Genomic DNA, 25,249 nt, shown 5'->3' with positions numbered 1-25,249 from the left:
AGAGTTCACCAGATACGATCAGCCTTCATGCAATGAAATGGACTGCCAGCCAGATGACTCCAGAGAATAGTGTGACTGAGAGGAACAGGAGAGGATACCCAGGAGACTGCATGTGAGCAAGCATTTCTCTGTATGTCACAAGTGAGTGATAGACCTTGCTGAGCAGAAAAAGGCTTAACATGATTGATTATGAACAGAAGCAGATGCAGTATGGAGTTGTTTAAGGGCTCAAAGGAAAATCAAATACAAGTTCACTGGCAGAGTAGTGCCAACAGAAAAGTTGCATTTCTTCAACATTGAAATGGGTCAAAGAGTCATAAAAGTAGTACTTTTTCTCCTGTTACTCTGAGTGAACCATAGATTCATCGAAGTTTGGGTTGGAAGGGACCGTAAAGATCATCTAGTTCCAATCCACCCCCTGCCATGGGCAGGGACACCTTCCACTAGACCAGGTTGCTCAACGCCCCGTCCAACCTGGCCTTGAACCCTTCCAGGGAGGGGGCAGCCACAGCTGCTCTGGGCAACCTGTGCCAGTGCCTCACCACCCTCACAGGAAAGAAATTCTTCCTTACATCTAATCTAAATCTACCCTCTTTCAGTTTAAAACCATTACCCCTCATCCTATCACTACACTCCCTGATGAAGAGTCCCTCCCCACCTTTCCTGTAGACCCCTTTAATCACTGGAAGGCGGCTCTAAGGTCCCCCCAGAACCTTCTCTTCTCCAGGCTGAACAACCCTGACTCTCTCATGTTGTGCTGTTCAGCTGCCCCAGGCTGCTGAGGTGGCTGTTGGTCACAGGACTTCTCTGTCAAAATGCACGTTTTAGAGATATTTACTTGGGATGCGGAGGAAGAGGTCTTAATTTCTCAATATCACACATGTATGAGGTGGCCATCTCAGAGCTAGTCCCAAAGCCACACGTCTTTCTGTGATTCTAGATACTCACAATATTATTTTGAATGTTTCATTACTTTTTAAAAGCCTGCCTTATCAATCTTTTTGTATCTTTATATCCTAATGAATAGTGCCAGTTTTTCAGTACAGCTAAAATTCTTGTTTCCACTTGAACATATGCCAGAAACCCCTACGCTTCATTGATATAATTCTGTAATTTATTGATCCCAAATATGGATCTGAATCAGACTTTTGTCTTCATTATTTCATAGGAGACTTGTTAGACACCATATGTCACCAGACTTTTAGAATAGTGATAATACCACTGTAATTGTTTTGGTTAAGCCCATACTTCACTAGGCTACTTAAATGCAGGCAGCTAGAGCATGGCTGAAGACGAATGGAATACCAGACTTCCCAAATCTAGTAAAAATATGCAGGTGTTCACATATGAACTCTGGATCATCCAGTAAAGCTGTTTCAAGAAGTGAAAATTGTCCTACCTGTCACTTATATAGAGCTGGTTTTACTGACTGCAAAGAAGTAATGCTTACCCTTCCTTAAGGAATAAAGTACTATACTGTCAAAACTACAGATGAACAATAATAATAAGGATAATTTTCGAGACCAGCTTAACGTATTTTATCCCTCTCTTATGTTAATATCTGAACTTGTAAATTCTATCTCTATATTATTCTAGGGCCTTATGAAGCTTAACTCCTAAAATTCCTTTTAAAAGCATATATCTTAGAATATGCTGTTCCATTTTTATCATATCATTTGATCATTTATCATTTACCAAATTATTTTCTCTATGAATTAATATTTTGGATTCCAATATTATCTTCAAATAAATGTTATTTTCCTCAAGGAAGTATTTCAAGTGGTCTAGTTCAAGGTGAACAAAATATTTTGGTTATTTTTAAAAAATGGTTGCAGTTTTCAGCTTCCACAGGCAGAACAGCATGCACAGAGGTCTACAGCTCATCTCTCCTCTTCTTTGGAGAGACCTGAGAAACAAAACCTGACTTCCTCTTCTGCTTTCTCTATTTTTAAATGTCGGTAAAGGATGTTCAGACCTTGAAGAATCTGTCTTATGCATCAATATTGGTCATATTTTCTTATTGGGCTAGACTTTGTACCCACTGAAGGTAAAAAATGTCTTCACCTTTCATCCCACAGTTCACATCCCTCACCAGTCTCATTATCACTGCTATTTGCATCCTTTTTCCCAACCCATCTGTTAGTGAGCCTGTGAAAGCTATGGTCAAGAAGAGTTACCTGTAAATTTTATTTTGATTCTTTGTTTGCCAAGACTCAATCCCATCACCTCGACTTTCTGTAAGAAAGAATTTACCTTCTGTGCCCTGGGTAAATTCTAGTTCAGGTAGTTAGAGAGAATTTGACAAGCAGAAGTAATTTTCCTCCTGGCCACAACTATTTTGCAGAGAAATTTAAATAGTCATCATCTTCAGAGCTCATGACCTTTCCTTGGTCAGGACATAGTTTGTAAAAAGTATATCAGTAGAAAAGGAACCTTAAATCCTCTTTTATGTGGTGTCTACTTATGAAACATGAGAGTTAGTCTCTTCTAATGAGAACTTTACACTGCAAAACTGTCATTAATTTAGAAACAGGATACCATTAATCATTTTCTGAAGTCTTAGTATCAGCTTCTCAATGCACTTTACAAGTACAATAAATATTATTTTAGTTCAATAAAATGGAATTAAGAGCACACTTATGTCATAAAAAGATGTAGTTGACTCTTAAAATAATAAAAGCTTTGATAAATTTTAATGACCTAAGGCAAAGGTTCCCCTAAGCAGGCAATGTTAAAACAATAATGCATTACAGAATTTCCTGCTTTAGTTCAATCCTGCTTTAGTATTTGCCATTTTAAATACACTATTTGGTATAATTCTTACAATGCAAAATTTGAATTGCCTTACACTCAGGTTCTTTATTATTTATTTATTTATTTACAGCTCTTATACCTATATAGTCAGACTTATGGTTTCTGTTCTGTCCTTTTGGATACTTGGCCATAAAAGTCCCCAGCTTTTAATATCTGGTGACACGAAAAATAGACTTGGCATTCTAGCAGAACTAAAAAGGAAAGATCTGACTCAGAGAGTTAACATATTATCTAAAATATCATTACGTGCTAGTTCCATGGTCGTTTTTTTGTTTTGTTTTTAGTATTGGTGCCATGACTTTTCCTTCAAGGAATTCACCTATGTGTTTTATCTGGTTTGAAGTAAAAGTATCATCACTAAAACCTCAAATATATTCTAAAGTAAGCTAGGAATAATTTCCAAGACATATTAAATCACCAGTAGTCTCCAAGAATAACTTTAACGTTTTTGGACTAGGTGTAGATTTGTAGGATCTGTTCAGTGTAAAATTTTTGCAGTGAAAGTGTTAAGTACATATTTTTATTCTATAATGATCACATGAGAAGAAGTAGCTATTTCAGCAGTGTTTAATATAAAAAAAGGATCAAAATTTAAACTATGCCAAAGGCCAATTCCTGCTTTTATGAGGAACGCATTAAAGTCCAAAGATATATATTTCAAGGTGACAGCAGTTTCTCACAGGAAACAATTAGTCACCAGAGCAAAATTCAATATAGGCAAGCTCGAAACAGTCTTCTAATACTGACAATTAGTATAGAGTATGAAAATCAGCACAAAAATACATAACTGTTGGATCATGCATTCATCAGTCAGTGAAGATGTTACAGCTAACATTATTTTAGCACAAGCATACAGAGGTTACCAACTGGCAGTGTTGAGTCCAATATAATTTCACAGCCAGAAATAATATCCTGAATATTTACAACTCAAGATAAATCTTTCCTATATTCTCTTCTTCCAATTATTCTACCCTTCCTGCTGCTTCATCACCTTCTCCTGCTCTTTTTCCTCCATCATTATCTCTTGTAATGCTCTGGAGAACAGACATTTTTTTCAATCTTAGATATAAAACCTCTATACCTTTACCTATTCCAGATTTACATTAATGCAGTGATGAATTGATCTAGCTATTTGAGGAAAGTACTCACCCTTTGCTCCCTCTATAGCAAAAAGTTCACCCATATAAGCTCTGTGCAAGACACTAAATATATCTTTCTCCCTTTATTTACAATCTCTTCTTGCCTGAAATGGAATCTCAGAGGCCATCAGACATCTAGAATGGCCTAGGATTACATGGCCTGGGGTTCATGACCTCAGTTAAATTCATGAAAGTAAGAAATGTATGTTGTATCAATAAACATGGCAGTGTCTGTTCTCCAGCACTGAGACCAAATGGCACAGAAAAGTCCATGCCTGGACTACTAAACTGTCAGCTTTGAAAAAAGGGTGATGATATGCAAGCTTCCTACTGGGAGCAATCTGTCTGTGCCTGAGGTGCTCGTGCCCCAGCTGACAGCTAGGCTAGGAGTAGGTCTAAAAATATTTAGCAGTATGGAAGAGTGTGTTCGAGAGTCCAGGAAGAACACCCAGTTTTAAATTACTAGTATAGACACAGCCAAAGAAGGCAACATCAGAGTCTTTTTTCCCATAAACCAAGCTTCGAGCAGCTAGGTACAACCAAAGAGAGCTAAAAGCATTGAGCACCTTCATTACTCTCCAGGAAAACTGAGTGTTTGTCAGGACCTGTTGTTTCATGACCTTTTGGTGATCCACCACATTACATCTTTGGATGACATCGTAACATCTTGACCTTCCTTTTCAGCAGGACTCCTCACTGCTGTAGAGGCAGTCAGGCTAGTTGCAAACGCCCAACTGCATCTTAACAGGAAACACCGTAAGTCCCCTACTCCCTTCTATAATTTTTCTGCTAGATCATGGACTTTACTCACAGATTTTACTATGGAGTCTCATGAAGCTCAGAACGCTGGTTATATTAGATAGCAGAAAATAAATTTTCCATCCCCTGTATGATATTTTCACTCCAGACTGGGTCTACTATGTCAAGGCAAGTTACACAGCTAAAACACCACATACACTAACCAAGTTCACCTAAGACTGATCTACACCACTTCCTCTGGTTGCCTGGGGTCTGTGACAGGCAATTGATGCTCCTTGATTGGCTATTTTCAGCTCCACCCAGCAGTAAAACATTTGGCCAGGTGTTCTTGCTCTCCTAAGTCTGTAGGTTTATGCACATTTCTGATGCCAGTTTGAGGAGCAGAGCTGTGCTATGGGGCAGTCCACGGTGACATTTCTCCCAGCCTATTTGGGAAAGGACACCTGGAATGATAATTTCCAGCTATGTCTATGTACTTGTCTGTGCATTCAACAACCCATCCAACACATGAGACTGAGCAAATAATGTTTTTCTTTCCAGAATGCTTTTTTCTCTTTTTTAAGTCCCCTTTCTTTTGAAGACAGATTGGGGTATTAGGTGAATTCCGAAATGCATAAACACTTTTACTGTAATGTGTGTTCTTCACTTGTTCCAGTTTTCACTGGATTTGAAACTTAGTCTTACTCTAGCTGGTAACAGTAATGTACTTTTGTAGATTTGTCTTATGAAATACATACAGTTCCATAGACTGGTGAGTAGAAAGAAATATACATCAAAATATAGAACCACTCTGAGAATGCAGTGAACACTCCTTTATGGGTTGTTAAATGTATCAAACATATTGTTCTGTCTATAGTAGGAAAATGACCTATAAGTTGACAGAAGTAAATCTTCATCCTTCTCCCTCTGCTGCCTTTGAAATTGTTCTGGCAATTTAAAAAGTATTATAACAGCTTTAAGCAAGGCTATTAAAAATAAGATCACTTCAATGTTCTAAAAGTTTTGAGGACTGGTCCAAAATTTTTTTTTAGATTTTTCTGTTCCACATCAGAGAAACTATTTTGATACATGATTTTTTTGCAAAAAATCTCCGCAGTTTGTGGTAAGATGTATTATTTTCAGAGCAGCCAGTGGATCTATTCATGTTTGAAGATAACTCATGTAATGACAAGTCTAGCCACACTGGTACATAGGGAGTAACCTGGCTCTTGGCTCAGTCCTAATGCATGTTGTGAGCAAGATATTTAAAACATGGATCCTTTCAAGAACACTTCTTATCTTGCCCAGGGGACACCCGGATATTTGGGGGAAGATAAGCATGGATAAACATGCTGGATCATAGAGGGGCACGTTGTAGTCTCGAGGTGGGACCGTGTTAGGAGCTGACATTTCTACAGCTCATTCATCTATGCTTGAAATACACAACATACAAAAGGTCTGATAAAAAACAGGACTGCTTTTCATTTTAAGAAGGAATCTCTATTATCAGAAATGCCTCTAACAGTGATAGAACTGGCTACAAGGCTCACATATCTTTAAGCATTTATCCATTTTCATTTCTAAAATGATGGTTATAAATCAACCCCCAAGCCCTTCCTGAAAAACGCTGTTATCCTCCAAGCTATTATGAGCATTTACAGAAGAATGTCTCTTTTCTGTGTCAGATGTTATGAAAGACAGTTCATACTTCAAATAATATGATTTATAAGTTGAGATTGTGAAGCTATATTTAATAAAGCTCAGAGAAGACACATGAGCCTCAAAAAGCTTTCTAATAAATATCTTTTGGAGTTGAGATGCTACCCTTGTTTTATATTACCTGTTTTGTATTCTTGTGTATGCTGGGGGTACTGATGGATGCCAGCAGAATTACCCACTACAGAAGGCTTACCTTCTTTCCTCTTCCTTTTCCCTCCACAAGAATTTAACTAATGACAGATTGCTTTCCCATATCTCATTACTTCTTTGTGCAGTCACCATGTATAACTAACAAGCTTTCCACTCTTCATGTTTGTTTCCCAAGTTGCCAAATTTTATCTTTGATGATGTAATTCCTCAAGGAAAGATTCATGTGCTTGGTTGTTATTCATTTTAGTTCAAGGAATTGTTGGGACATTTACCACTATATTAATTTTATTATATATCTTGAAGATTTGGATGATTATCATTTGAAAATGAGCAGTTCTGGTCAGAGACTGTCCCAAAAATTCATGAAAAGTTTGTCATGAGTGGAATTTCCTCCAAATATTCTTTTCAATATGGATTTGGGCTTTGACATTTTGAATTAAAAGAAATAATATTTCATTTCAATTCATCCAAAAGCAAAAATAATAATTTTGAAGACACTGAAGTTCTTACAGAAAACAATGCTTTGAAAAAAATGCAAGTAATTTGATAATAAAATTCCCTAATTTTATCATCATATGTATCCCTTCCAGACAAAAGAACAGCAGATCTGATCAAGGCTACCTACCTAAGTCTTGCTTTTTACAACTGGGGATTAGGGGAGGGAGGTTTCAAGGGGAAGGGACAATGATATCAAAATAAGTACCTAATTTCCCTTTCAAATCAGTGGAGAAATGTAGGTTTTTCTGAAGACTTTTGAAGTGTCATCCAGACTGGTCCAGCTGGCTAACTACTTTTCATTGAGATTGCGAGGGGCAAATAAAATAGATTCATTTCTATCAAAAAAGCTGTTGCCACTATCATCATTTTGCATAGCAGACAAGTAGTCGGTTCATCTAGAAAGCAGGAGACATGAATCTAGTGTCCCTTTAGTGTGGGCAGCCAGATCTCCAATTTTTCACAGACTAAAAGACTGTTTAACTACAAGCCCACAAAGTTTTTGTGCAAACACACTTTATTATGGTTCTCCATCCCAAATCTGTTTTCAGTTTTAATATAATGACAATCTAATGTAAAAGGCACCATTTTGGAAAAGTTGTTCACCACTACTCCTCTTAGTCTGAGTCCTGCCAATATCGAATTTCTGACTTTCTCTAGGAGGGTTAGTGGTTTTTTTAGTTGCGAACAGAGTGTCAGTGCCTGTCTACTGATGTGGGGGCTGCAGCAGAGCTTTTGATAGAAGATTGGTACTTACATTCTCAGAATATTTACTTCTGAATATCCTCAGGAAATCAAAGTTGGATACCCTGGCTAAGTAGGGAAATACCAATTAAATTTAGTAGGCTGATGAGATTTATGAGTTTTAGTGACAAAAACCTTACCTTAGGCAGGATTTCTGAAAACTGTTATGCCCCCTTAAAGAGTGAGATAGAGCCTAGAAAGACAGACTAGTCCAAAACAGCGTGGTCAAAAGAAACTCAGCATTTACATGAGCTTTAGCTGTGTTATTTCCCATACACCATGACATAACTACTCCTCATTAAATTAATATTCCAGTTTGTTAAATAAGATAAAGTTAGTAGGTCCTGTTACGGCCCATTTGTATATTTACAATGCGATTAACAAAATGAACAGAAAAAAGTCTAACTCCAAAAAATGAAACATAAATGTAGCTGCCATTACTGTAGAAGAAATGCAGCTTCAAATGTTTCCTTCCATTAGTATGCCAGGAATTGACTCATAAGATGAAAAATCATGGATTCCTGCTAATCATCTGATGTAAGTTATAGCTACAATGTAAATATATTTGATGCAAATTATTATTGCATCTAAACTTCAAGTAAAAGTGCATTAAACAAGCTGCTAATTCACCAACAATCAATGAAAACACTTATTTTAAGAGATTACTGCTGGGAACACAGAAAATATGTTTAAGAAATATTCTATTTGTACTTGCAATGTTCCTTTTTTTCATAGTAGTAAATGGACAAATAAAACATAGTTTCAATTATTAAATAAATAAAATATAATTAGTATGTTCAAGAGCTTCATATGGCTTAGTGTTAATAGAACAGATGTGATTGTTATTCATGGGTCACTTGTGATTTCTGTGGTTTATCCCTGTTGTAGTTCAATAACAGAAGTCATTATTTGAAGGCAATGTGTCTTCACACATTTCAACATCTTGAAATTCAGGCAAAAGTTGAGACAGAGTTGAAGTCTGGAACATGCTACTGCAGTGTGCAAGTGGTGACACTCCAGAAATATATCAGAAGCTATTTTAAAGTCATTTAGGATTCTGCAAGGCTAATTATAGAAACATATTATGGTCCTGATACAAAGAATGAGTAGGATCTCCTACTCTTACTTAGCCACTGTGGTTATCATAGTAGATAAAACATGGTGGGGAGTATTTCTAAGCACTCAGGCCAGCTGGCAGGGAGCAGCTCATGCCTCTGCTAGGAAGTCCTTGCAGCTGAAAGACACCAGCCACACCACATAGATCCATGGGACACTGTGACTCTGGAACTACCTCGGGAGCTGTTTGGGAGGGGGCTGGCTCACATGAGACAGGAGCACACCAAGCGCCAGTCCAGCTGCATCAGGCAGCACCTGGCAATGTTTCTGGATGCTGTTTCACTTCCTATAGCTTAGCTGTACCTTCACACATTCATGTTTTGGCCCTAAGGAGAACCAAAGTATATCATCCACATAGGCATTTCAGGCTGTGAAGCACTCAGATGCTAAAGCAGCAGTGGCCAAATGGTTGCACAAACAAATTGCATAGCTTTGCAGGACTATCCCTAAATGTGAGCACTGATTTTAGATCTGGATGTAAGTCTTCAGATTATGCCATGTTCTTCTGTCTCATACCATAGACCTGAAACCTAGCCTTGGCGACACAGAGACAGGGCTGTTGGCTGCTGATCTAGGTCACAAGCTTTAATGCAAGTGATAAATTTCAGGCCCCATCCATGGGAGGTGACCTGTCATTTATTAAATGATCTGATGGGAGGGCAGGCCCCCTCTGTGCCTTCTTTTCAAAGAAAAATCTTGTCATTCTACCTAATAAGCATCCTAGATAGACTGGTCAACAATAGTCACTGGTAGAGACACTGAATATAGAACATTGGTAGTGCACTCTAGGGTACTAAATTTATCTTTCATTTTCTAAATTTCTCATATAAACATATAGTGTAACATTTGAGTCTTGAGATCTTGTGACAGTATCTCAGAAGTATGAGAAGAATAAATTAAAAATTTATGATAAAAATCATCATCACACCCAACAGATTTTAAGGTATTGCTTATTTCAAGCTTAATCTTTAACATGAAAATAGAAAACAAGAAAGGATATAATAAATATATATAGCTGCTTATAATTCAGAAATTGTAAACTAGCATACTTTTTGTTTCACAATAAATATTTGATCTTTAGTCATTCACCAGTGTTATGTTTACTGAAGTATCTTGCAGATCACATTAAACTATGACTGTTTCTGCACAATGCCTAGTTACACAGTGGTAATCTCTGCCACCTCTTGATAAAGAACAAAAGTTTGTGTGAGTTCAGAAGAGATTAGACAATTGCATGAAACAAAATTTCACAGGCTCTTAAGCACAGAGATACCACATTTTTGGTGAAGAAGGGTACAGGCTTCTGGAACCTTGGAAAATATACTGGGAAAATGTATTACAGTCACAATGTTTACATATTTTTCTTTAAGCCTCAAACAGGATGTTAGGTTAGCTCAAATATGAATACTCATGTCAAGTGTAGAGCACTTGAGACATATATATGTGATTAGGTCCTTTTTGAATGAATTTGGGGATCAAATGCTTTGCTGGTATAAGTGAGTGCAATTATACTAACGCTGTGTTCTCTCAAGCCAGAACATAACTTAGCTTTTAGTTTATGAAAGGTGCTAAGCTGACAATAAGAAATTTTTCACCTGTATGGGTGAAGAGTGAGATAAAGGATGGGCAAAAGACTTTAGTCGTTGACCTCTAGTAAGACAGGTAAAACTCACAAAACAGGTCTGTTTGCACTGTGACCATTTTCAGTCAGTCAAGCTATCCACAAACAAAAAAATTTTCATATTATAGTGGTCTATGTCTTCTTTTTTTAAATTATATAGGTCATTTTTAGAGAAAGGAGGCAAAGTCTGCATCCTATTACTACTATCACTACATAAAAGCCGGCACATATTTTAAGTTGATGATGTAGTTGAAGCTAGTCATTACCTGACCAACATTTTCTTACACTCATATGTGACCAAGGTATTCAGTGGCTAGCACAGGGAAGATAAGAGAAATTCCTTGTGACAAAAAGATGCTTTTCTGTTGTTCTATGCCAGCCATTTTTTAAGAGTAATTGAGTTTTTAATTTACTCTGAATCAGCTGAAAAAAAGAATATTTGAATGGTTCAGTTAGATATTCTACAGATGCTTAGTCCAGGTATTGTCAAAAAGAAATTATGAAGCTGGACAGAACAACACATTTCTACACACTGCTTCAATAATCTGGAGAGAAACCAAACCAGAAATGATAAGGTGAATGTGATGTTTAAATATACCAGTGCAAAAAGGCACCTTTAAAATACTAATGAAAAGTAAAACCCTCTTCAAAATCTTAATACCTTAAAAAAGAGTTCACCAAAAATTTCTCATACTTTTCAGCTTTAGACCCTTTCATAGTTTGAATTGATTCAGCAGTAAGGAGAAAACCAGAGATCCCCGGTAGAACTTTAAAGCTTTGCTTACCATAGATTGACTAGGAAGGGATGCTCCAGGCCTTGCATTATCTGTAGCTCACGAAAAACATTTCGAACTTCATCTCTCTCAATGCACTTCTGTTTATTCATATATTTCATGGCATACATTTTCTTGGTGTCTCTCTTCTGTACAATACACACCTAATTGACAACAAAGTGAAAGAGAAAGATTAACACCTACAGAAAGGAAACTCAGTTGTGATTTTGAAAAAAAGGAGCATTTTATGATATTTCAATAATCCAGATCTGGATACTACAATCTAGGAATGCCTTCAGAAAGTTCACATCACAGCTATGCAGGATTCCTTGTAATAGATGGTAAATGATACATTAAGAAAAGAACAACCCCCACCTGCATAAGATGAAATGGGGACCCAGAAAAGTGGGTTCAGAAGTTACACAGTAAGGCTAGGAATACACTCCAATTGTTTGAATCACAGGCTATTTCATCAGTCACAGAAATTACTGCCTCCTGTGTAAAAAAATGCACAACCATTGTCCTCATTCCCGCAAGTCGCTATACACATCTTGATTACTGCAACATAAACATAGCCTACATTCAGAAGGCTCAATATTTCATCTAAATATTAGAATTATGATCCCTTAATTATTGTTGAAAAGAAAAAGAATGCTCATATAGAGATTCATCATAATATTTTTGAAGTCACAAGAGACCATCACAATGATTTAGTCTCTGGCAGTAAATTTCTTTGTTTTCATTTTTTTTGACAAAAGTCAAATAATTTTGCTAATGCAGAAAGAAAATCCTGCAATGGGAGTTCAAGAGAATTCCTATGTAAGGCCTAGATTGTTTACCTTTTGAATGAAGCTGTAGAGTGTCACCAGCACTACATCCAAGAACCATCATTTTAAATATGATTTCTGGCAACACAGAAATATAAGATTGTTCTGTGTCTCATTCCCAAAGCTGATGTAAATATCATGTTTGTAACAGTCCTACGTACCCACTCAGAGCAAAGCTATATTCTCAACAGATTTTTGCTCTGAAGGGTTTTTCCTGCTAACTGATCAAGACTTTTTAAAATTACACTCCTAGTGTGTCTTCACAGCCGAGAGAATATTAGCTGAAAATAATATTTTAGTGCAACATTTATATTACTGATACAGCCATAGGCTCCAATCAGAATTTTTCATCATCAGGACTTATACAGACTATGTACTGGAAGTGGCTAATTTAGACATCACAACTCTGTAGTGTCTAAATTCAAGGGTATTCTGAATTCACTTAGTGTTGACACTATTTATATGTACATTTTCATACATACACACATGCATACATATAGACTCACATATTACACACATATAAAATTATAGTATACATACATTAAATTAGTGTTCAGAGATCAGATTGTATCATGGTGCAAACCAAAAATAAATCCTTTTGTTTTTTGAGTTGTATTTTAAGGAACTTTTGTGCTCAAAATTCAGAAATGGTCCAGAGATACTAAGACAACTTCCCACAGCTGAAACCTCTGACTTTAACAAAGTGTCATCTGGATTCTGGACCTGGTGGTGAACCACAGGCACCAGGGTGAGGACCTTAGAGAGACCTACTGTGTGGTAACTTGTTTCTTAAATGCAGAAGAATCATCACCATATTTTACTTCCCCTACCCTTTTTCAGTCCCTCCAAGAAGAACAAGACAGTGAAACCAAACCACATTTATTTCTCTGCAATTTTATCTCCATTAAATGTGTCCTTGAGATCAAATCTACTCCAAAGAGAGTAGTTAATAGTGTACTTTTAACCTATTATGATAAGGTATGATTAAGCAGAATTTCTAATTACCTTTCCTAATATCAGGAGATATTCTGTTAATTAAGTAAAACATAGATGGTAAAGTTTTGTCTTGAGCCCTTCAATGTTGCACAATGGTGAGTACCAAAATTTTGTTTAATTTTCCTCCTTGGGCTGTTATGGAATGTCTGAATGTTGATGCCCTTAAGATAACTAAAGGTTTGCACTTATATGGAAAGAACCCAGGCTGTGGAACAATGGGGAATTGTGGTTGGCCTTTTGAGGGAAGAAGTAGCAGGTGGGGTTTAACTGAAATGGTGGGATGGAAATGAATTGTTCAAGCTTCCACAGGTTGTTCAAAAGTATAAGCAAAATTGACAGGGGCAATTCCTGGCATACTGTCTGAGACTATGTGGACACTCTAATGTAGTGAATCACATTATAAAGTACATTTATGGATTTTGGCTTGGAACCTAAGTCCAGAAGTTCATTCGCTTACATGAATTTACAGTATGATTTTCATATGACACTTGGCCAAGACTGAGGTGTTTGCAGATGTCTCCCATTACATAAAAAGCATCCCTGTAAAACTGTTGACTAGTGAGACTGCTGAGAGAATGGGGTTTTACTCAGCAGAGAGTTGCAGGTTTGACTAATGTGGCAAACTAGGAACATATACAGCACCTAAATATGCAGTGTAAACAGGTTTTGAAACACCACTGTGACTCCAGAAGGGACTTACTTCCCTTATTTTCCATTAAAGACAAGAGTATTCATCACAGTTGAAACAAACCTTCTGTTGTTAGTAGAAGCTTGCCTAGCATACAGCTTTAAAGCAGAATGATGGTAAACATTTTCTAGTAATGAATACCTACACGCATCTTTTAACATGGCTTCAAAATCAATAGGATTTTAGTGAATAAACTATAGCTATCTCCTACTAAAAATCAGGAAACACAAGCTGCACCCACATTAATGCTATTGTGAAAAATGTCTGACAGCTACAACAGCACTGAGTTGTGGTGGAGATCCTCCCTGGCATTTCTACCTGGTGGCTGTCAGCTCTTCTGAGTAGGACATCAATGGGCTGAAACTTTTCCACTACTGCAGGAAAGAAAGGAAAAGCCCTCAAGCTCTCCTCAAATAAGCAATCTTAATGGGAAAGGTTTAAATTGTTTCTTGTTTGTTTGTTTATGGTTTAAATTCTTTCCAAAAGCATCATTCTAAAATAGGGAAAAACAGGTGCTCTGGAACCTCAACAAACAAATTCTGTGATAACTCATTATTGTAGAGGTCTGCAGAATTGCCTTATTTACACAAATCCATATGGAAGCCTGTCACACTCACATTACTAAAACATCCTTCTTCAATTTTTCTGTGAATATCATTTACCAAAGTCCAGACACTCAAACTGATATCACTGCTTCAGCAGTCTCCATAGATGATGCTTCAAACCAAATATAAGTGTCATGAACTCAATAGCTATCCAGGCTCATAGTCAGCAGGGAGTGACAGGCACATCCATCTCTACCTAAAGTATGGGTCTAAATAGGTTCAAGCGACCATCTCTAGAGTAATGGCTTCTCTTCTAAAGTCCCCCTAAAGAGACTGTAGATGACTAGATTGGATGTAAGCAGCTGTGTTGTACATGTTTAAAGGTAGGCAATATGAATATTAATTTTCTTTGGAGTTATATGGTGCTTATTTTTAAAAGTCTCTTGTGAAAATATTCTCTTTCTAAAGATGTTTTTTTTAATATGTCTTCGCTGTTATTACAGGGTTGTATCTTTTTTATATCTGGAAGAAGGCAACAATGAATTGCCTTCAAAACTATTAGATTAAAGGAAATTTGACCAGAGTGTGACTTGGAGACCCTTTCCCTCAGATCCAGGGGAAGAAAACTGCAGGGCTAGACTTCATTTTTCAGGAGCAGCATATACTATGGTCCACTTCTAAGCTACCTTCTTGGATTTCCTCTGATATCACATACGAAAAATAGAGTACCTACAGATTGAGTCTGATCTGCAGACTGAGGTCACACAGCCACTGAGACTGCTATGGGCTATTGAAGAGCTAAGTGAAGCGATAGAGTTATGCTGAGCAAAACTGGGGCAGAATTTGTTCATGGGTTGCTGCAGAAATCTGCATAGTGCTGTGTTGGCTGAGCAGCCATATGTAGCTCCAGAGAAGCTCTTCTCAGAGCAAAAGATGGAGATGGATGAAAAATTTGACTTGCTGCAAAACACAGATTTCTCCTGTTTTCCACTAACTTCAAAAGACTTCTAGCTCCCATGTGCTTGGTCTGGAAAGAACAGCAGGGAGTGGGCACACTTAGTCTCAATAAAGTCATTTTGGTCTGAATTTGGTACATGAATGCTTAGAATTTTCAAACTACCACATGATATAGTTTCATGACAGATCATGAAGAAGGAGAGATGCAAAACCGCAGTCAGAGAAAGTTCGTCTGTGCAAGGTCAGTGTCACGTGGAGAGCTGGCAGCTGGAGTACACACTTCATCCATGCTCCTGTATCATAACATTATGCATCTTAGGTCAGTAGATTGGATGGGGAAGCTATAGCTGCCGTAAGTAATCACAGCCCAGCAGAGGGGCTGTGGCACCGCATGGGCAGAAGGCACTCATCTAGACTTATAGGACCACAAGACACAAATCAGCTATATGTATCACACTCAGTGTGGGAACTGACAAATCTGCTATGAAGCATGTGCCTGAAATACTGCTACCTTGTCTATTCTTACTTACATGCTCTGAAAAAACTAATGCTCATAGTCTCATGTTACAAGTAGAGTTGGAAAGATTTACACAAAGAGGCTGGAGAATAGAAGTCATAAGTTTGGCTTTACACTGACAGGGAATTTCCTTGAAATAAGGCATTTCATTCCCAGATTCCCCTGAGCAAACCATAACAGCTGGAGCAGGGACCAAGCATCTGCTTAGTATCATTTCATATTAACTCAAGCAAAAAAAATAGGTGGTTATCCTGTCAAAAAATATTAATATCTTGAAGTTGCGTGTTATGTTGTTTTTAGGATAGCAGCATGTTTTTTCTGAAATACTTTGCATATTATTTAGTAAAGTACCCTCAGTCAGTGCAGACATGATTCTGGGCTCCCATCTGTTTTACACTGGTGTAATTTCAATTACTTCAGCAGAGGAAGTCACTGTTTTATACAACCATATTAATCTGAATTAAGTCCTGTGTCTCATCATCTTAGACAAATAGGAGAAAGAGTTTGTACATTGAAATCATAATTTGAATTTAATTTAAGGAGGTCAGATTATTCTATAATATACCTGCTCCCATGAACAGAGGACTTGAAAATTGGTACTATAATATCCCTGAAAACTAGTTGTTGCACCTGAATATAAACTATTTTGTGGCAGTAAACCTGTAATGATATGGTTACTGTTGCAGTAAAGAACGACAGTTCTTGTATGTCACTCCTAGTCAGTTTTGTACTTACTGGGTGATCTTCAAATATATAAATTTTTGCAATATTTTGTTTGATAAGAATGATGGCTCTACATATAACAAAATGGAAAAATTTATCCAGATTAAACATGAGAGAGCACTTTTAGGGTACCACATGGCATAAAGAAACAGCTACTTAGACCAGTGTTCAGCATTTTTGGTTTGAATATTTTAAATTGTCTACTTCTGAATTGACTTAGAAGGCAAACATTTACTATAAGAATAAGAACTTTTGGGACAAAATTTCTGACTTGGTCCACTTCAAATGTATTTTGAAATACTAATAGCTGGAACATGTCAAGCATAAATAGACTAAAGGACTTCTGGAAAAATAAATATGTTACATATGAGGATGTCAAAGCATAAGTGAAGAGCTACCTTCATCTACTGAGCAAAGCAAGGTCACCGAAGCCAGCAAGACTACTTTTGGAGCAATGCCACAGACCTTGATTGGGTACCACTGTCAACCTTGCAGCAGCTCACAGGTGTGTACCAGCATCTGTATGTACAGATATGTACACCAGGCATGTATACATGTACCCAGGAGTGGGAGCAAGTATTCAGTGAGTGGTCACATAGCATTCTGCCATAGCTTGCATGCCATTTGGCTTGAACAAAGAACCACTGACTTACACAGAAGATGTGGCTGTGATGGTCCTACACAGGCTCAGAGCTTACCTTCTTCATCTGTCCCTTACCAGCGTGCAAGCTGAGCTCTCAGAAGATGCCTCTGAAGTAAGCCTGGTTGTTTCCAGAAACAAGAGCATGCTCCTTGTTTCTCTGCTCTTTACATCCATTTCCTACCCTCTTCACAACTGCTGTGATGTATCTTCACTTTTTTTTTCCGGGGAAGATGATGCTACAGTGCGTACAAGCCTGCACCTGCTCTTAACATGTCCCTAAGAAACAGCGTGTGCTGAGGCAGTGGCTTACGGCAGGTGGCCACTTCTCAGAAAAGACAAGCTCTCGAGATACAAAGCATTTGATACCGAATGGCCCGGGATCACCTGTAACAGCAAATGTTGCTACTATGAATTGAAAATGCCAAAGGAAAAGGCAGGGAGCTGTTTCCTGAAGCCAGCTGGGAGGGATAGAGCGAAGCTGCTGAAGCAGCCGGCCCCGATGGAGGAGGTGAGGTGCTGAGGATCACCTCCAGCTCTGTGCCCAGGAGCGAGCTGAGCTGTGTGGAGTCTCTGCCATATCAGGTACCTCCTGCAGCAATATCCTGCAGCGGCCTAAGGTTGCTGTAGCAACCAGAGTAATTTAAGAAATATTGAGAGACACAGAGAGAGAGATTGTACCAACAGCAATAAAACAAAAAAACAGAGAATGTCTTAAAACACCATGCTGCTCTCAGAAAACAGAAAAGGCCACAGAGCAGCCATAAAGGAAGAACGCAGTTTAAGGAAGGCATGATACTGAACACGGTGTTATGTGTTGCAGGATGTTAGAGCACAATAGACCCCAAACAGTAAACAGCAAGTCAATAGAGATTAGAGGTCTTGCATCATTTGTTGACATTTTCTGCTGCCAGGTACTTCCAGAAGGACAGTAATAGGAAAAGTTGCCAGCAAAGAGGCTTCTAAATGAATGATAAAGGCAAGACTGACTCACAGAGAAAGGCTCTTGAAACAGTGACTGATTTAACATGTTGTGCTTTTGGCCATGGTATAATAGGTCATTTTAAAATGGATTTCTTTCTTTCTTTCTTTCTTTCTTTCTTTCCCCATCTGTGGAAAGGTAATTCGTCAGGAGCTTGCATTCATATGGGAAAAATAAGCTTGTTATGCCAAGGACTCTTCTGTTGTATTTGAGAGCTGTGAAATAAGTATTTAAGTTTAGAGGAGACTTATGCATGAGTCCTTTCTTGCATTAAACTTTGTCTCCGGCTTCTGAAACTCTATTCTCACCCATACATATCCCCCAAGCAGGTTCACAAGAACATTGCAACCATATGAACCTGCAAGAAAATTAGATGTTTCTAGAAATATCATAGAAACATTCACCAGTTTCCTGAATGCCATGGAGGAGAGTGGATCAAAGATTGACAATCAAGCCTTCAAAAAGCACTTAGGCTTGTTTTATTTTCCTGCATGGTGTGGAAGGGTGAGAGACCCTTTGAAAGGGCAGAGACAGTAAAGGTGTGAATAGGGAAGTTTTGAAGAAAGAGGGGTGCAGGTGATCTTTGTGAGCACCAGCGTGATTTAGATGTATCTTTAACTCCTTATCCTGTGCCTAACTTGTACTCTTGGACCTCTAGTTTGATATGATTTTCTATCACTGTATTGTGATAATAAACTACCACAGATTTCCAGCTGCCCTGATTTTTAATCTTGAATACCATTTTGTACTAGCAACATATTCTCCTATTGACTTCAATAAGGGTTTCTCTTGGAAACTACTGAACCGACTAAGGACCACACCATTCTGTGAGAAGTGTTTCTGGTCTCTGTAAAATGAAAGTCATTTTTCTGCATGGAAGGCCAAGAGCCAGCAAAATCCTGGTGTGTTCTTAATGCATAGCTACAGAAGTAGCTCACTGGCATTCAGCTGGCATATACTCAAGAATCATTGACATCAAGATCTAGATACCTATTTCTTGATCTGTTACTGAAGTTATATTTAACCTTCAAATGTATTCCTGCGAGTAATGGTTTCTAATATTTTTATAACATGATTTTCTCTGACTGCATGGCCTTCTATTTGCCCATATTAAAATTTAAAACCTTGTTATAGTCTTTATTATAGGAAAGAAAGGTCATCTACTCATGTGTAAACAAACCATTAATCTTCTCTGTTTCAGCAAAAGCCTGTTGAATTGAACAAACATTTACTCAATGATTGTAATTACAGTGTATGTCACTTTATACAGTCCCAAGTGTATTGAATATATGTAAAATGCCTTTAAAATACTGCAATTATTTTAAAGACATGAATAAGCCCAGAGATTTAAGAACAAGATAACTCTAGTGGACTGTCTAAAAAAGTGGTCTGCTCCTACTTCTTTCTTTGGTTTTGTCTTGGGGAATGATTTATAAATTCTGCTAATCCCTCCCGAGGAGACTGATTTACTATAATAATTTTTACTCAATTAATTTTAGTGAATGTATTGTAATAGAAATAATTTAATGAATAATCAGAGACATTTCATACTGATGATCAGATGTCTTTAAGAAGTAGAAGGCTATAAAACCTACATTCCTTTACCCTAGTCAGGTGACACCAGAAATACGCAAAGAAGTTCTCTGTTAGAATTTTAACTGCTAAAAATAAATCGATTCTTACCTTTCCAAAACTCCCTTTCCCAATAGCACGCAATATTTGAAAGTGGTCAAAGTTAACTGCAAAATAAAGGAGAGAAGAAAAAGAAAATAGTTTGTAGAGTGCTAAGTCAGAATTCAGATAAGAAAAGAAGTTATAATGTTTCTAACTGATGTCATTTTTTCATGTGGTATTTACTCTTTCTCTTAAAACAGCAAACATACTTAATAGCTAGCAAAGAGGAAGTTTGTTTTAAAATATGCTCCATTTATTTTATTCCTCAATTCATCTTGGCCCAATGTTCCCAGCGCCCAGTATCTCCAAAAAGAAACATATCTCTGTCCTAACCAAGTAACAAGACATCAGTTAGCATTACACAATCATTAGCAGAACCTGCTCAGCATTTTCCAGAAAGATTAAGATCTAATAAAAGGGTACTGAATAATTCAGGTAAGGAACACCATAAAATACACAGTAATATAAGGATAGTATTGATAAGTAATCACTGTGCAGAATAATTCCCATATTCTGTTACAGTGATGGAAGTTTGTCCCATGATGAGCTAGCAGGATCAGCCCCTCCAGACTTTACCACCTTAATACAATACATAATACTAATATAGTAAGACTATTCCATAGACGTAACAGAAGTTTCTTTTAGGAGCTTTCATTTTAGCCTGGCAGTAGAATAGATTTACTCCCACTTCATGAAAATCTGACAGCACAGTCTGCCCTAGACACTGAAGTGGTTTGCTGTGAGGTGAGTGAGAGATTTCATTTCTCAGAAATGCCATTATTGCTGGTGTTGCATGAGACTGATCACAGCATGACCTTCAAATCCCTGGTTTATTGGTAGGTCTAGTGGTTTAAAAAAAATCCAACAACATCATGAACAAAATTGATACAGAGCCACTGAAACACAGCCATGACAATGTGTGATACAGTTTTTACAGTCACTTGTCAGAAAAGAATCATACTTAAAGCTAAACTCAGTGAACCACGGTTGACAAAGTTCAGTGTGACTTAACAGGATTTTTTTAAATTAAAACTTTCTTATGTTCCTGGCTTTGGTCATGTACCTCTATCTATGCACCCGTTATTGCTGTAACAGGATTCAGCAAAGTTGTGGAGACAGACTGTCACTGGAAAAATGTGGTAACATGAATAAATACAACAAAAAATGTGACTTGCATAATTATGAAGAAGAAACTCCTATAAAACTAATAATACTTTAAATGTTTGTTGAATCCATTGTATCAGCTCAAGCTAAGCATTGAGTAGGAAGTTGCAAGGTTGATATATCAAGTCACTGAAAAGGGCTAAAATCTTATTTCCCTCTTGCAGTAATATCTCATTTATGTTATTAACACCACTTATAATATATTTAAGCATTTGTTTATTTATGCTTGCTTACTTTGTCTTCAAGGAAATATGGTTGCCTCTTTCATTAGTGCAGCCATAGCAACCACCTTCCTGGTAATTGCTGGAGACCAAATCAAACCCAGAGCTGACAGAGCTGAAAGCAGTAGACTCTATTCTTTAGCAAACAAAGATGGTAATTGTGACTATAGCAGTTTTAGGATTCAGATACTAAAATGAAAATGCATAACCTTGCAAAGGATTTATAAGCTGCTTGGAAACTGGAAAACAATTTTGTGCTGAATCATGTAGGGTGCTAGGGTTACCCATATGTTTAAGAAGCAAGATTGTCTGTCAGTGACCTGCAGCTGGGGTCTCTGTTGACAGTCTTTACCAGTAGGGCACTATCTTGTAGTTCCTGCTGGTCAGTACTGGTCTGACGGACAAGATAGTCAGTTTAGCAGAACCACGCTCTACATTGGCTTACAGCAACTTAAATCTTGTTCCCACAAGTTATCCCTTGCAAGCGCATGCCCCTGAATGGAGGATTTGAGAGCTTAATGACTGTGATCTTTAAGTTGATGCTTAATTTAGGTAGGAATGTAACACAGAATTTAAAAGGTTCAAAACAATATGTTAATCTCATTCATTTCTTCTATAGGGAAAATTCAGCAGTTTTTCCCTCCAGCATGCTAGTGCTGTCTCTGTCACTCTTCTGCTTTCAAACCTTCTGATACTTCCTCTTTATTTTAACAGTTTTTAACAAACACATTCCTTAAAGAAAGCTTAGTTTGAGTTTTTTCTTTACTTTGCAGTCATTCAGCAGAGGCCAGTTCACCAAAACAAAGGGAAAACTGTTGAAACAGTCTGTAACTACCTAAATTTCAGTCAAGCCACATCTCAGTAAGACTTGACTATATTATTGTCCTGAAGCCTGGCAGGTTTTGAAATGCATCAGTTTGATGAATTATTTTGTTTTTGCAAAAGTAAGATTAAGCATTTACTTTTAGATACGAGAAGGACATTTTTTTATTGCCCATATAATTTCTATTCTATTTCTCTGTACTTCCTTCTTTAGCAGTGTTTATTGCTCTGAATGACTACATTAATTTATTTTTTTAATTGGATTTAACTGTAAATTGAACTTCCATAAAGAAGAAATTATTAAATGAGGCACTAGACCATGGAATTTAAGATGGATTGTTAGTAAGTTGAATAAGTGGTTAAAAAACATAGCCATGGCATTTGATCAAATTTTCTCAATTTCTATGTGTAACATAAATAGAAAGTGGGATGTTACACTTTCAGATCATCATTAAGATAAAAAGAGTATTTTCTTTCCGTAGTTCACTGTCCCATAAGCCCTATTTAAACCAAGGTACAAGGACTGTAACATGTTTTGTGCAAGAGAAAAAAAGTTAATTTTAAGTGACTGTGAAACTATGTAAACACACCTGAGCCTGTATTTGAAATGAGTTGGGCTCGCAGCCACTGTGGATTTCCAGAAAGGTCTAATTCACTAAAGTGACACAACTTGGACCCTTTTGATCATTCAAACATACTCACAAGACTGTAGATTCAAAAACTGGGGAAGTTCCTCCCTTGGGATGTGAGGAAAGAATAAATAAAAATGGATATCTTTGCAGTTGACACTAGTACCATATTCAGCTGAGTGAAACTAAGATTCTTTAAGCAACAGTCCCATCAGCAATAGACCAGCCATGCAGAAGACACATTAACATCCCCTGATGTTAATCACCCTGATAAACAGTGAATGGTCAAGCGAAGTTCACTGCCACCTTATTACCACATTAGTAATTTTCCTCAGGTGTTTTTAATCTCACACTCTCAACACTTTTGGATAATTTTGTTCATCACACTTTTTTTTTTTTAGATTCTGTATGTGCTTTTTCTCCTTTTTGGTGAAAATTTAACACCAATTGGTCACCACTTATTCTGAGAAGAGTTACAGCTCACCATGACCCCTGGCATTTCCAATGTTTAAAATATCATCAAGGTCAGCTGCTGCCATTTCATCTGTGCAAAGAGAATATCACAAGTATTGTATTCTTGTCCTCTAAAACATGAGATGTATAACTCTTCTGGAGCTTCGTGTAGCTAATGACATTTTTCTAGCACAAAGCCCTGCTGAGATAATGGTGTGGCTGGCAGAAGGACACTTTCTCCAGTAACAGTAATATGACTACTACTGTTTTGAAAATGGCTTTCTTGGTATCTTTTACTCAAGAGGAAAAAAAAAATATTTTCCAACTTTCTGAGCACTTCTTTCATTTTACTACCACATTATACTTTGGAGATCTTAGATATCAGCTCTGAATTTGAGTCTTAAGAGTATGGACATTTTTCAGAAATCCAAATTAGTTGATATTGTCCTCAGCTAATTTTTCATACAGGCAAATCCATAGAATGAAACTATGAACATTAACTACAGTATGAGGGAATTTCCTTTCAGTTTCACTGATTTTAATAAATTTGGAAAAATCAAGAAGTATTATAATGTCCCCTCCCATATCTCCCACCTTCATCCCTAAAAAAGTCACCCCGTATGTTCAAAAAACATTTATTTGGCACACTAAGGGAGAAAATAGATCAGCATTTATGACATCTGTTATATAATATGGTATTAGAGTGATGGATGCCTGTTAATTTCAACAATGAGCTATATATGTGTATAAATTAAAGCATTTTGTTTCTTTCCATTTAGTCATGCTCAAATAAACCTTAAATGAATTCCATTGCAGAGCTTCAAGTCTCTATTAATAACTTTAAGTGCAAGTATACCTTACTTTGATTATTTTCATCGTTTTGAATTAGCCTCATGTAAAACACTTTCCAGTAGTTTGACCTTGAACTAATAAAAGCTTGGATTATGGTAATGGGATTCACAAGCTGAATGGAAGGTTGTACCCTGATTGCCAGGAAAAATAAAAAAAAAATGTGGTCCTAGCCATTACAGATATTTGAGCAAATTTATTAGTATATTCAAAAACCATCAGGAATATTTAGAAGGATGGTGTAGTGGTCCATGACCAACTTGTACACAAGAGCCTCTCTACAGCCACAGCCTTCTCATGTGACAAGTGCTTCAATATCTTCTGCCCCTGTCGGTAGAAACATGAATCATTACACCTCTAAGCATCTGTAAAAATAGGCATAGGAAGTAGTTTAAAGCTCAAATACACGAGTAATCAGGAGGGTAACGACAGCCAGTTCAGGCAATAATGATTATAAAAACACCATAAAGATTGAAAGCCATTTTCAAAGTGTGAAAAGTGTGCAGCACTGTGGAAGTAGAGGTACAGAAATCAGTAGATGATTGACCCAAATCCCACACATCAAGTTGCTGCAGAGCTGAGAACAGAACCTGGCTCCCACTTCAAACCACCCCATTTCTCAGGTACATCTTTCCAATTGCATGAGCACTGATGGAACAGACATTTGATATAAAACTTTCTAGGGAAAGATAAAAGAAATATTTCTTGCTCCACTGCTCCCTGAGGATAAGGGATAATTTGGGGAAAATATGCACATCACAGACTATCGGGTTTTTACAACCATACTGTGAAAACACTGGATAGTTTTAGTGGAAATGACTGGATAATGGTAGAGGAAATGCCTATTACTTTTCTTTTAATCAGCATTATATACATAATGCTATATAGTAAAACAATGAAGTCTTTTATATGCATACACTTCTACTGCGTTATTCACGAGTGGTACAGTGATTTGAATAAAAAAGAAAAGAAGTTACATCAATGCAGATCATTACATGTTTAATTTATGACATCACACAAGAACACAAAATTTCTACCCTTTCATTTGTAGTTTTGCTAATCTGAAATATTCTCATGTTACCTGTCATTTGTTCAAGTGTAAATTACATCTAGCTCAAGAGGCAATACTCATATTGGATGGATTCTACATAAACTGACAACTGTTGTTCTTACTGCATCTGAGGAATATTTATTACACGTATATGTAATTAGTCCAAATATACTCAATAACCATTACCTGAAATAACTTTTTA

The 25,249-nt window shown here is 37.1% G+C and overlaps 1 protein-coding gene across 4 annotated transcripts in view; it reads right to left on the bottom strand.

Moving 5' to 3' along the window:
• Positions 1–25,249, bottom strand: part of STK32B (serine/threonine kinase 32B) — a 174,937-nt gene that overhangs the window by 125,397 nt on the left and 24,291 nt on the right. For all 4 annotated transcript variants that reach the window (XM_042808428.1, XM_042808431.1, XM_042808432.1 and 1 more), the window contains 2 exons: positions 19,868–19,923; positions 11,322–11,473 (listed from right to left, as the gene is read on the bottom strand). In XM_042808428.1, the coding sequence (XP_042664362.1) occupies positions 11,322–11,473; positions 19,868–19,923 (208 nt within the window). The remainder of the gene's footprint in view (positions 1–11,321; positions 11,474–19,867; positions 19,924–25,249) is intronic.

This window comes from Tyto alba, unplaced genomic scaffold (assembly GCF_018691265.1).
Source record: "Tyto alba isolate M040663 unplaced genomic scaffold, T.alba_DEE_v4.0 Super-Scaffold_6, whole genome shotgun sequence".
Taxonomy (NCBI): domain Eukaryota; kingdom Metazoa; phylum Chordata; class Aves; order Strigiformes; family Tytonidae; genus Tyto; species Tyto alba.
Note: the sequence above shows the minus strand (reverse complement) of the source record. Positions and strands in the feature narration are given on the sequence as shown.